Consider the following 14,481-nt stretch of genomic DNA (forward strand, 5'->3'; position numbering starts at 1 on the left):
AACACTGTTTTAAGCCTGTATGAATAATATTAACAGATGATCCTGTTTTACTGATTTCTCAAAATGTAATACTTGGAATACTTATATCTATTAAAAAGAGACTCCGAAAACCTTCCCCCTTCCCTACTGAAAGAATTAAGTTTCAGGATATAGAAAAAACCTAACAGTGTTTTCACTCCAGTTTATTACTTGTAGCAACATTAGTGCTTCCATTTAAATATATTTGCATGCAGGCATGTACAGTCTTGTTTTTCAACATAACAATTCAGAGTTCTTATACAGAGATTATGGATAGTCTCAACTTCAACACATCAAGTCATGGATTATGATGTATTTCCTCCTTTCCCTTTCCATTTTAATATATTTCTGTAATAAAGATACTTCAGCAGAGTTCTCAGTTTTAATTTTTTCTAAGTATATCACTATTCATTCAACCTGTGCCACCTACCATTAAAACCTGATTAGAAGAGGTGGTGTGTATATGACAGAAGGAAACACAGCTGTGGCCTTTCCAGGGAACATCTAAATGTCAGATTAAGTTACACAGGCCTGTCTGAGTATTTTGAGAAATTTATAGCTTCAACCATCACAGGATTACTTTGAAGCAATTAGCTTTTGAGAAACAGTACTTCCATCACTTTTCTGGAGAACACATTCATAGCTAGGAATGAAATGTTAGATGCAGCAAAACCCACTGCAATGAGTGCAAAGGCAAGGCAGAGCACCCATGCTCAGACAGAGAAGAGAATGTGAAGAGTCAATAGATGCTGTTCTTCACCCTTGCTTCTAAAAGCGGTTCCAAAACTTCTCTTCTTACAGTTTATGACAATATTACACATAATAGCTGACTGCTGTCTGCCACATTGTAACAGCAGATGATGCTTCTGATTTCAGATTAGGAAGTCTTGTTTCAGTCTGATAGCAGAAGCAAGAACTATTTACCAGGATGCATTTAATAATATAGTGAAGGGTTCCAGTGAAGTTTACCTTTAGAGTTCTTTTTCTATATAGATTTTATTAATCCCTGACATGACAATTTCCAATTCAGTGCTGCCTTCTGTTATTCATATACATCACAGCTTTCATACACATCATCAATTCTTGGTATATTTATCTGCACCAATAGTCAGAAAGACCAGCAGAAGCCTTCAAAGGGACAGCAGGAGAGGAAACAGCAAAAAAGCAGATCTGGTCTTAAACTCTGCATTTCTGAAACTCTTTTTTTATGGATCAAACTGTTTACAAGAACTTTGTTACTAAGCAGCCATGTATTTTTATATGTACAATCATTTATGACAGCCATACCAAGCCTTTCAATACAAAGAACATGGATATGATTATTTTTTACACTGAATCACTAGAAAGGCAGAACTGAGAGAAAAATGTTAATAGTTCCAACAAAAATCTGGGGCAGAGATTCAAACAAGGTCTGTCTGGCCAAAATTACTACAGAATTATTTAATGCATTAGTAAAATTTTATTTACTACTAAAACCTTTGCAGAAGGGAAAAAGCATTCACCCATATATATATATACATATACATATATATATATACACATATATATATGTATATATATGTGTGTATATATATATACATATACATATATATATACACATATATATACGTATATATATGTATATATATATATAATACATCTGAAAATAAAATGTGGAAAGCCAGAAAGCTAGTAATGCCTCAAGTGGTTGTAAATGTTTTCCTTTTGGATAGATATATTGCTTACCTAAGCATAACCTGAACATTGCAGCAATACTATAAATGTTAATATATTTACAAGCTCAAGAAGTGGGGCCATGCAAACCTCATGAGGTTCAACCAGGCCAAGCTGAACCAAGGCCCTGCACCGGGTCAGGGCAATCCATGCTAAAAATACAGGCTGGAGGACAATGGATTGAGAACAGCCCTGCAGAGCAGGACCTATGGATCCTGGAGGATGAAAATCTGGACATCAGCAGGCAACGTGCTCTTCCAGCCCAGAAACTCAACTGTATTCTGGGCTGCATCCAAAGCAGCGTGGCCAGCAGGTCAAGGGAAGGGATTCTACTTCTCTGCTCCACTCCGGTGAGACCCCACCTGGAGTGCTGCATCCAGCTAAGGGGTCCTCAGCACAGGAAAGACATGGAGCTGTTGCAGCAGGTCCAGAGAAAGGCCAGGAAGGTGATCAGAGTGATTTCTCCTATAACAAAAGTCTGAGATAGTTGGGGCTGTTCAGCCTGGAGAAGAGAGGGTTCCAGGGAGATCTTATTGAGGCCTTCCTAAAGGAAAGATCAGGACAGACTTTTTATCAGGGTCTGTAGTGATACAACAAGGGGTAATGGTTGTAAACTAAACCAGGATAGATTCAGACTACATACAAGAAAGAAATTTTTCACAATGAGGGTTGTGAAAGGTTGCCCTGAGACATGGTAGCTGCCCCTTCCCTGCAAACATTCAAGGCCAGGTTGGATGGGGCTCTGAGTAACCTAATCTAGTTGAAGATGTCCCAGCTTAGGGCAGGTGAGTTGGACTAGATGACCTTTAATGGTCCCTTCCAACTCAAACTATTCTATGATTCTAGGAGTCTATGATCTGTATTTGCATATATGATATTTATGTACTTATGAATGTATCTTTACTATTTCTTAAAGGCAGCTTTCCAGCTTAGGACCAACCATGCTGCCTTGGTACTTACCCAAAAGTCCTGACAAAAGTACATTTCTCAGTTATGCAACATTCAGCCACATTTCATATCGTGATTAACCTCTCAAAACATCGGAGAGCTCTTTCAGACAGTATTTCCCATGCAGAAGCAGATAATCAGTTTTTAGCATATCATATTTTACCTCCAACCATGCCAGATGAATGCCTCACACATCAAATTCAGTAAGTAACAACATAATAAATCTGTTTTCTTCTTCTTATTCATTGTAACTCCAGTGGTTAATCCAGAATATGCAATTGTTTATTTTATGAAGGGCACATCTAAACATGGCAAATGATGCAGAACATGTAAAACACACTTTTCTTTCTGGTAATTCTGTAAGGCAATATAAGTTAAAAATAATATTTTCCCTTTTTTCCCCTCTATATGTCAAAGTAATTTCTAAGCGGCATACCTTGGCAAACACAGTGATCACAAACTGCCTGTGTAACATTCCAATATTCCATGGACATTTGCACATAGCTATCACACCCTTTTTTACAAAATATTATGAAATCATTTACATTAACCTGGCATAAGTGGAGACATCTACCTTGTAAGAAAAAGAAAAAAACCAAAAAAATCACAGAGCAAAAGGTTAACACCAGAGATGAAAATACAGCACCGGCAATCACTTAAGTGCTGAAGAACTGTGGTTTACACACTGACTTTCAAACTGAAGACTGTTTCCTATAATTATCCTATTAAAAATTCATTTTATGAAATCCTGTATTATTGATTTTAGTGTCAATTTTAGGTCTCCACATTTTCAACAGGGCATTCTTCCAGCATGGGTAAGATCCAAATAACTGTAGAGATGACTGAAAAAGCAGCTTCATCCTCGGCCTACCTAAACAGGCTGTTATTTCCCACTGCTTGGGAAAGAGGGAAAGAATTTGGGGTTGCACTGCAAGAATACTAACAGTACTGCTTGTAGAGAGCATAATAATATTTAGCTTGTACGTGTCCATTTCCCCACCTTTCTGTATGTGCAGTTCTGAACTAAAATCTATTCTGAATCAAAAAGCCAAAACCCATGAATGTTGTTTCATCATCAAAAAGCGAGTACCTAAACAGCATCTCAGTAACAACCCCCCTGATCAGGAAATCAAGGGAACCACACAAAGCTATTTAAAAGGGCTCAGAACAAACACAAATGTGATAGTATGGTCACTGAGTATATTATACCTCTTCTCCTATTACAAGATCTAAAGATACAATTTGCCAAGGCTTTTTTTTTTTTTGAAAATTCTACAATTTGTAAAGAAAAGTGAAAAGAGAGTTTCCTTTTAGAAAATTGCCCAGCAGTAATTTTCATAGGACAAGTGCTATCTAAGGAAGTTTACCTTCTGATGAGGTCACTACTGCAAAACCAACTGAGACAAAAGGAACAGTGACTCAGAGACTAACACCATTCCCAAAGCTAGCAGTGAGGGTTACTCAAGAAAATACTTTGCAAAGAAGCTGGGCTGTTCTGAAAGCCAAAATTATTCTAGCATGAATTCTGATCCATTAAAATTACTTAACCTGCTATCACAAGTGATTTTGAGCTGCCCTACTAAAAGCTAGTACTGCAGAAATGAAGTCCTAAGAGAATGAATCCTCATTAGAAAAATATCTGCTCAGTAAGAAGAACGAGCTAAGCAATCATATCCATTTTAATATTATTTGATATGACATATCAAACATTTTAATCAGCAGTGCATCGCTGCAGCAAAAAAAGGTGAGTGAAATTCTGGGATGTATCCACAGGGGTGTTACTTGCTGAGGCAAAGATGTGATCATCCCACTCGACTCAGCACTTCCCAGGCTTCACCTGGAGCCTGCGTCCAGTTCTGGCCCCTGCAATTCAAGCCAGACACAGACTGGAGAGGGTCCAAAGGAGAGGCATGAAGATGGCCAAAGGGCTGCTCTGTGAGGAAAGAGTGAAGGAGGTTGGTCTTTTCTCCCTGGAGAAGGGAAGACTCAGGAAGGTTCAGGAAGACTCTCATCCCAGTATGCCAGTACTTAAAGGGCAGCTGCGAAGAAGACACAGCCTCTCTCTTCTCAACACATGGAGCACACAGGGAAGACAGAGGGCAACAGGTACAAGTTTGTCAATGTAAGAAAGAGATTTTTTACGGTGAGATCAATTACTAGAACAATTCCACAGCTATGGCAGAGTTCCCATCACTGCAGGTTTGCAGGCCCAGACAGGATGCTAGATAATCTCTATGCTCCCCTTCCCACGGACTCCTTGGACCAGAAGGTCATTTGAGGTCCCTTCCAACTCAGACTACTCTATGGTTCCATGATGCATTGGGTTGATGTGACCTCTCTTTTAATACTATCTGAAGCCTTCTATTGCAGGTGCTAATTAAAAGACAACTCTTCAAATGAAATTTGCAAGTCTACTCTCATTAACACATATCTCATTTGCAGCTCAGTGGATTCTAAGTGCTACTGGCTTATTATACTGCTTTTCAATTTGTTATTTAAAAGATCTTTAAGCATTCCCTCCTCTAAAATTATGGGGTTTTAACATACATATTATAAACTTTGCCCTTTTTATATCTCACTGAAGAAGCAGAGCTGCTGAACAGCAATTATAATACTATTTTCATTGCACATTACATCTCAAGTTAGCCAATGTAATCTGAGTTCATTATTGTATCGTAAAACAGTGTTACCAAGATACTTTTCAAATCGTGACCAAAAGAATACAGAAGCCTAGCAACCTCAAAATCACATATTGATTAAATTTTAGTTTTTAATTAGGTTGTTGTTCTGCTAAAGGAAAATAAAGGAGAATCAGCTTTCCATCAAGTCTAAATTACTTTTTTTTTTTAATAGGCTCATTCTACATTCATTCTATGGAGTTAATTAAGATTTGCATGGCTATAGTAGCAATTACTTGGAATGAGATATGGACAACATACACATAACCCATGCAAAAATGGTACTTTACAGTTAGCTCTACATCAGAGGAAAAAAACCATGCATTTTGGATGAGACTGTGAATTTTAAATCAGAGAAAACATTTTTGTCACATTCATACCTTTAAACAAAAAATTTTTAAAAAACCAAAACATTTTTCTGCAAAGCGAAGTTTATAGAATTATATTTAAGACTTAGTAGCCTCCTCCAATATAATTATGTAGAAAATTAAGAGTAACCACTACACTGATAGAAAGTGAACACTCTTTATATCCACTCACAACTTGTAGAAGATTTTCCTAACACTGAATTTCAAAAGGAAATAAAAACACTGTAATATTTTATTCTTCCATTTCCATTTTAAGATTCCATCAAATAGAAAAAACACATTTAGAGAAACACTAGATAAATGAAAGACATATTTTATGAGAATAGCATATACACAACAGATAGACAGACAGTGTCAATTAAATTATCTTACTAGAAACTATTGTATTTACAGGACAAACCCGTAGTTACCTGCCAGTCAGAAAACAAAAAAGGTGGATTAGATAAAAATGAATGATGGTTGCAGTCAGTACAGAACACTGAAATGCCCACTGTATTAAGTTTTACAAGGTATTAGCCAGCCGCAGTCTGACAGTTTACTGTTCTTTTAACTAATACAGGAATTGTATGATATGCATTTTACAGATACATAATTCAGATGACCTCAGCATTTTCATTAAAAAGTACACTTGTACCATAAACAATGAAATACTACAATCCACAAGACCTTTGAAGATCACTTTGATAACTTCCCCTTCCCACAGGATCTCATTACTCTCCCTAGTAAAACATAAGTACTGATAAGCCCACATCCCATTGGCATTTTTCTTTATAGTTTTAAATTCAAGCATGCAGTCAATGGTTTTAAAATTAATCTTTCAGTAATTGCAGAAAAAATAAAAGTATATCTATTAAAATATAAAATTACATATCTATGTTTGATTTAAAACCAATTACGTATTGCTTACCAAGTCCTAAAAGGTCAATAGTGGGTTCTGATGACTTTTTTGGACTTGCTTTAGTTTCTGATTGCTGATCCTCTTTCTTCTGTGGCTTGTAAAGGAAAAAAAATAAACACAAGTAACATGTCTGAAAACATTCAGTGCTTAAAAAATTCTCATTAAAGATGCTGCTTCAGTATCAGAAGTAAAAGTCCTTTTCCGTATTTGTTCATCATAATGAATTTGATTTGTAATGAAATATGTGGCAGTTCTAGTCAAAAGGGACATGGCACATAAGTGTAAAAAAATAATTGTTTTACTTCCACTGATATGTAGGAAATTTTAAAATAAATTAAGTTTGAGGATAATTTAAAATAAACTGAAGTCTTAAACCAAACCACTGCATATCCTGCAGTAGGCAAAAAGCTGTCTATAATTTATCAACTCATTTTGGCAACCAAACTACACAGTTCTGCAGCAATAAAGAGAAAAAAATAAAGTTTTAAAAGCTTAAATGTAAAAATTAGAAGCATACTAATGACATCAATTTGCCTTTCTGCAAAGAACATCTACAGAACACGCAGAATTTACAGATACTGAGCACCAATGCACACAACCTGAGTTCATGACCTTTCCCTTTATAAACCTGAACACTAATAACAACATTCTTCTCCTTCTGAAAAGGGAACTCCTAGTCTTTTCTTGCCTAGAGACTTCAAAATATATGATGGTATTGATGTGAAATTTGATTATGAAAATTACTTCATAAATCTGTTTATAGTTCTTCTCACACCAGTATCAGGCTGATCCCCTGAATCCATCAAAACATTAGTTTCTAAAATGAGTATCAACTGGTTAATAGTAGTGACATATGCACTTCTTCATGTGCATTTAATGTGCCTTTGCTCCATACTTATCACAAAACCCCGCAGTGGACTGGCTGATCAATGAGTACAGCCTTTAACTAGAAGAGATTACCCAATAACAGTGGCAGGACACTGTCAGGCTGGGCACTGGACTGACACCAACAGAATCTGCTTCACTCACACCTTTATCACATACATAACGTGGCTTTCACAGGGTCACTGAGGCTCCTGAGGTTGTTGAAGTCATTGAATCTTAGTATTTAGTATTAGGAAAGCTTTAAATTCAACAGAATTGTATAAAGATCTGTTTTAGGTAATCCTTCACTTTCTTCCTCTCTTGCAAAAGGGGGATAAAGAGTAAAGGAGTTGGGTGCTTGTAAAGAGCAGTGAGGAAAACTCAAGAGTATTCAAAGGCAGCCCAAGTGATCAGAAGCCAGTTACACTACAGACGCTCCTCTTGCATGAGCAAATCCCCACTGAAAACCTTCAAGAAAGAGCTCCAATTAACCACACTCCATTCCTGCAGCTACTGCGATCAGGTATCATGACAAATAATCTGACCCTTGCTAATCTCTCAGAGAAATACTTGCTCCCTCTTGTCAAAAATCTTTAGGTTGAATTTCCATATCTTGCTCAAGATCCAGTTGTTTGGGAAATAGCCTGATGAAAAAACAGTCCACAAATTCCCTGGTTCTACACCGTATTATAACTTTTAACATTGTCTTTACAATCTTGAGCATAGCACACTGATTCCAAATGCTCAAAAAAAAGTATCATTTTTGAAAGTAAACCATGACAGCATATCAAGAATTTTTTAGAAATGACAATTCAAAATTAAGTTTTCTACAACTGACCATATCTCAGTAAAAATGCCAGAAACCAACAGCCATAAACCAAAAAAATTATTATTGTAAACATGAATCAGAATTAACAGTGAGTACTGCAGAACAGAATGGGCCATAAAACCTTGAACATTTGAGTTTTCTCCATCTCTGTAAGAAACACTATGGGTCACAGAAGCCGTAAAATGAAGCATTTCTGACATGCTCCTTTACTTCATGAAACTGGCTTTTTTCCCTTTTGCTTAAACAGCTTAAAAATTCTGAATATAGAACGATTTCTTTCAACTGAAAAGAAAAACTGTTAGAATTATATTAAATGTGCAAGTTTTCATTACACTGTATTAGATTTCTGATAACTACCTACAACCACAAGTTTGAAACAATTTGAAGCTTGACAGGTTAGTCTTGAATGCACACTTTTCATAGAAGCCAAACACTTCTGCATACATTAATAAGAACTACAGAGGAAGAATTCAAATAGCACTTTCTATTATTTGGTACTTATTACTGTGGCAAATTAATCTCATTATCTAAACTAAAAATTTAAAAATATGGGAGGAATAATCTACTTAGGTCCTCTGCTTTGTCAAATAAACATTTTCAATAAATATTAAATGCATACTTCTGTTTCATCACTCTCTAAATAAGAAAAGCAATGAAGACACAAGGTATAAAAATAAGAATTTCTATTAAAATATTATCCCTTAAGATGCCCTTTTCCAATATTGTAACTATTATTTCTTGATCAACTTTCTGTCTCATTTTGTTCCCCTTGCCAGTATGTAAACTACTAGATTTTAGGGTTACTTCATAGTTAATTACTTTAAGAAAAGCTGCAAAATTATTTTCAAGCTCATTAGTACATCAAATATTCCTAGCCATTAATACTGCATTCGTTTCCTTGTTGAAGATTTTCTCCTTAAAGCATTATTGAACATTTTTGATCTTCCTCTTCATGTTTATCTGCAAAATTATTTTGTTGCCCCCAATCTCTCACCATAACAAGCACCATTTCCTGGAATTTCCTATTCTCCTGTCTGAGATTTCAACCAATTCTGTAATTTGGTACACCTTCATTTCTGTTTAAGATGCTTCATGGCACATAGGACGGCTTTTGTGCAAATTCAGAAGACATTTGTTTGGTGCTTAAGGTCTGCCATGATTCACAGACAGACAGGGACTTCTCTGAAGTCACCTGCACTTAGGCATAAACTAGGTAAGGCTGGCACCAGTAGGATAACAAGAACAAGAAACTTGACACACACAATTACTCTTAAGAACACCTGAATGACCCTCACTACCATGCTGCTTCTTGAGAGAGTGTTGTTCTCGGTCCAGTCCCATGGATTCTGCACTGTGGTCCACCTGAAGTAGGTACAACGAAAAGCAATGGCTTCAGTGTTCTGTAGCAGAGATCATGCCATATTTCTGGGTCAAGGAGAGAACCTTAAGAGGTTTCTTCCAGCCTACATAATTCTGGCATAAACAAGGTATTGAAACTTTTGGACAAGAACAAAAAGGAAGCCACACTGGAGTCACTAGAAAATTTTATTTCAAATCATAAAGAGAAATGTGATGTTTAATTTCTTTTTAGCAGTTTTGCCCCAGTAGGACTCATTTATGACTAAACTTTATGTAGAGAGTGGCCTTTCAAGATGTTAAGTACTGTACTCTGCGAGCACAGAAGTGTGCAACAGGAAAAAAACCTGCATAACAAGGCACTGACATTTCCTAAAGTTGCTGTTTAATTTAGTGTTGTGTTTCATCTAAAAAATACCACATTTTGTAGAGATGCAAGGTAGCATGACGAATGCTTGGGAGTCTTGCTGCACTAAGATTCATCTCAGTTTCTATTACTAGTCTCCTTGACTCCCACAGCAATTATTTTTAAGTATTGACACCAGTACTAGATAACTTACTCTTTGTTATGCCCTTTGGAATAAGACCGCATTAAAATAGGAGACTCAGCAGCATTAGGTAAACTAAAAATAGCATTAAGAATCTGATATGAAAAGGCAAGTAGAAGGAACAGGTATACAATTTTGTGCATTTATTTTCAAGTGGAGCCTTCAAGGTTACTGGGGCTACAATTTTTTTATTACATTCAAGACTGTCTTAGTAATATATGTGGGTTTAGTGAATGAAGTACATGGTTATAGCAATTTCTAGATATATTTACTTCAGGTCATGTATTAACAGGTTCTCATTCAAAATCATTTTTATGCTGCTAGTACATTCTTCTGAAATACTGTCCTTGCAAACAGCAGAACATCAAGACATCTTTGATATGCAGGCCTTACATGGCCATTTTTCACAGTTGTCACTAATGGCCACTACATTACCCTTCAGAGTTCTTCTCATGTTGGAGACCTACTGAAAGCAAGCAGTGTCCGCTGCCTTCAATTATTCGGAGATTATTGCAAACAGTTTGTTTGCAAATATCACTGAAAGAAACTGAAGCCAGAACAATCTTCCAGGGAGTTGATTCTTTTACATCCTCCACATGATCAGCTTATTTTCTAGCATGACTTGGAATTTTTTTACACTAAAAAATTGAGTCCTTGTTATAAAAAGAGCCACAAAGCCTAATTTAAATTACCCCTCGTTCAGTAGGTATTAGATACTTTGGCCATATTAAAGAGGCAAATAAAGAATTAACCTTGCAACCCCTCATAAATATATTCATTTATAAAGCACATCTTTTCAGTACAGGATCAACACACTCATTTACTCCGGTCCAGTATGGGCACTATAAATTTCTGCAGTTCTGTAGATGACATGTAACTGGGATACAATAATCTTTCATTGTTTTATTTTCCAATGCTGTCCTTTTAACCTTCCACTCTTCTTATGCTCTTCTGTCAGTCCTTTCTTCAGGGGCAAGAAGCAAGACCCAAGGAACAACTGGTTGCTCAGTCTCACCTCAGTACCTAGGAAGGCAATGGAACAACTAACTTGGAAACCAATTCCAGGCACATGAAGGACAAGAATGTTAATGGAAGGAATCAGCATGGCTTCATTAAGAGAAAGTCATGCTTGACCAAACCAACAACTTTTAACAGTGTCATGAATGGCTAGGCAGACAAGGGCAGAGCATCACAGGGTGTCTTCCTTTACTTCAATAAGGTTTTTTGACGGCATTGATAGCTGATAAAGGTGCCACCATGGAAACAATTCCCTCTTCAAGCTCCTGCTCTCATTTGATTCTTCGTATCCAGTGATGAACGACTCCCAATTTTATACCCAAATCAAGTGTTGTCTTAATCCTGTCTGCCATACATCTACAAAACAATAATCTGACAGTATGCTGCTAATACCACACCTGTAAGTAGTCCTTACACAAGAAGATTGGTCATCTTTAAGTATCTAAAAAGCAAGTATTTAAAAATATTTATGAACTCCTCACAACTTTACCTCTTCCAAAATCAACAACTGAGAAATTATGTCCACACATAAGAAGCAGCATCTCTTTTCTATTTAACTAAAATGGAAATGCAGAAATGAGTATTTGGACCTTCATTTAATTTCCCACACACTATTATTGTAAATCAAGTGGCTTGAAATTACTGGACAAAAATTTATATTCTGGTAATCTCCATATACCTCCACAGTGCACCTTGGCCAACTGTATTGTTCTGTGCTAAGAAACTATCACAAACAAAATCCAAAAGCAGGCAACAGTGATGAAGACCAGGTCACCTCTAACTTATGTGATTTTAAAGCAACAAGTGCAAAAGATTACTTTAATCTCACACTGAGATGATGCCTTCATTAGTGGAAGCTGCACCAGCCAGTCTTTCTGTTATTTATAGAGATACTGTCTATGATTTAATTCATCTTGCACATTTCCCTACCATTAGAAAATGGCAGGGTTAGTCACTTATCAATCTTGTTCATTTATCCAATATCAGCCCTAAGATTTTAAGATAATTTCCAGTCTATCAGATTTTGATGGAAAAGCTACAAAAATTTGTACCAAAGTTTTCAGGTTTATTCTCAGTTCTGGCTACATCCCTAAAGATGAAAAGAACACCATTGTCAAAAACTTCCCAATTTACACAGAATGAGAAAGTTTTCCATTCCATCATGAAAATGAAAGAGCATCTTTCAACTCTGCAACCTGCATTTAATGTTGCATTACTGTGCTATCCTCCTTTGTTCTTTCTTTACTAATTTTGTGCAACAACAGAAGTTATCTGAGGTTTAATTTTTAAAGAATGGGTAAGAACACCAGGTCAGGCTAGCAAAAAAAAAAAAAAAAAAGGTCTCTACTATGTCTCAAATTAAAAAAGAAAGCTCCATTTTATATAAATCAATATTGGCCTTTATTGAGCTCTCACAATGCATTGCCCTCAATATACTACTAGTTACACAATTCTAGTTCAATCTAATTTATGTGAAATACTTTTCTTGTATTAAATGAAACCAAATAAATCAGCAAGTAACAGTGCTAACTGCTTTATTCACACCTTAAGTTCTAGAGTTGATTTTACAGACTTGTTTCTCTCTCTCTTGTATGTTACTCTAAAGCAAATTATTAGTGAATAAAGATGTTTCTTTGACAAGAACAAGGGAACTAATAGGCACTTTAGACTGTATATTTTTCAAACTAATTGCCTGTATGGGTCTGGCTGAGGTGGAGCTCACATTCTTCACAGCAGTCAATACAATGCTATACTTCGGGTTTGTGGCTACAACACTGTTGATAACACACCAGCATTTTGGCTATTGCTGTGTGGTGATACTTTGATAACTATATCATTTTAGTTTTGATAACTTTGCACACTTCACACTTATGTTTCTTTTTTTTTCTTTTTTTTTTGCTAATTTAAGCAAGCCAGCCTCCAAGAACCTTATTAAGTACTAATGACTACACTCACACACAGACATACAGATACAGTCAGCAGTTCTTCCCTTTTGGTAGATTTTCTTTACAACCACTACTCTTCCCTTTTTCTGGCACTCTATAGACTTTGTCAAACAGAGGCAAGGAGCATGAGTCAAGTGAATCAACCTATACACAAACCTCATCCAGCAAGTAACGGTGAATTCCCAAATTCAGTTTTCCTATTGAAGCTCAATGTACACAAGCCTCAAAGATCTGAATCTGAGTATTACAGTTTTCAGTTGACTCATCCAAAAGTTAAATTCCAAGTGCCTGGAATGGGCAGCAATGCTTTCTCACAGAAACTTGGACTGCAAGTCTGCAGGAGATGGGATTGTGAAGAAAATTGAGTAATATCTGAAGCATAAGTCACATACTGTAGAAGTTCAGTGTGTCAGTGGGGTATTCCATCAAATTTTCTTCAGCCAGCTATTTTTGGAGATAACCATTAAATCAGTGATTCATTCTGCCTCAGAAAAAAAGAAAAAAAAATGAAAGCATTGCCAAGTCAATTCTGCTCCTTCCTCTGTATAAAGATTATAGTACAGCACATAGGATGTTGCCTATAGGGGATATGGTTATATATGGGCAAGAAAAAAAGGAGGATCAGTACCATGACTGACTGTCACACATCTATTAAATTCACATACGTAACAGGATGCTAAGAGGTCTATAGCTGCTGCAACTGATGCTCCTCTACTGCAAAACAAGCTTGTCCCTTTCCAGCTTTCAGCACCGTGCCCAAACACATCTGGCTATTAGGTGCACAAGATGGGCAGGGAAAGACAAAAGGGAAGTAGAAAGCTTTACACCAGCTTGCTTGGTTGACAGAACAGACAACATACATGAGGTGTTCTGGTAAGCGTTACACTTTGAATGATAAAACAGTAAGAATATTCAGGTCATCAAATACATTGTTTTGCAGTCAAACCCATTGCCTTTTTTAAATTAGTATTATAGTAAAATAGGAAAGTAATACAAGTTTGTTAAATGAGTAAGGACACTGGTATCCTTTCAGAACATTGTTTAATATGAGTTTAATATGACCATACATTCCAGGACCTATGGTCTAAATTTATGGGCTACTTTTCTGCACATCCCTGTTCCCCAGGATACTCTCCTCTGACAGGCAGCTGAGGGCATTTTGAACTGGAATTGACAGTGGTGAACAAACCTTTTTGGTAAGGCCTGGTTCAAAAGTGCCAGCACACAGTGAAAACACTGTGACTATTTTTCTTTATAAACGGGAGATTCAAGTTTTCTGCTTCTGTAACCTTATGTGA

At 36.4% G+C, this 14,481-nt stretch overlaps 1 protein-coding gene across 6 annotated transcripts in view; it reads right to left on the reverse strand.

Moving 5' to 3' along the window:
- Positions 1–14,481, reverse strand: part of SMAP1 (small ArfGAP 1) — a 93,090-nt gene that overhangs the window by 15,793 nt on the left and 62,816 nt on the right. For 4 of the 6 annotated variants that reach the window (XM_066179710.1, XM_066179707.1, XM_066179709.1 and 1 more), the window contains one exon: positions 6,633–6,717. In XM_066179710.1, the coding sequence (XP_066035807.1) occupies positions 6,633–6,717 (85 nt within the window). The remainder of the gene's footprint in view (positions 1–6,632; positions 6,718–14,481) is intronic. The other 2 variants (XM_066179711.1, XM_066179708.1) reach the window with 1 other exon arrangement.

Source organism: Chamaea fasciata, unplaced genomic scaffold (genome assembly GCF_029207755.1).
Source record: "Chamaea fasciata isolate MVZ Bird 193981 ecotype frontalis unplaced genomic scaffold, bChaFas1.0.hap1 SCAF_3, whole genome shotgun sequence".
Lineage (NCBI taxonomy): Eukaryota > Metazoa > Chordata > Aves > Passeriformes > Sylviidae > Chamaea > Chamaea fasciata.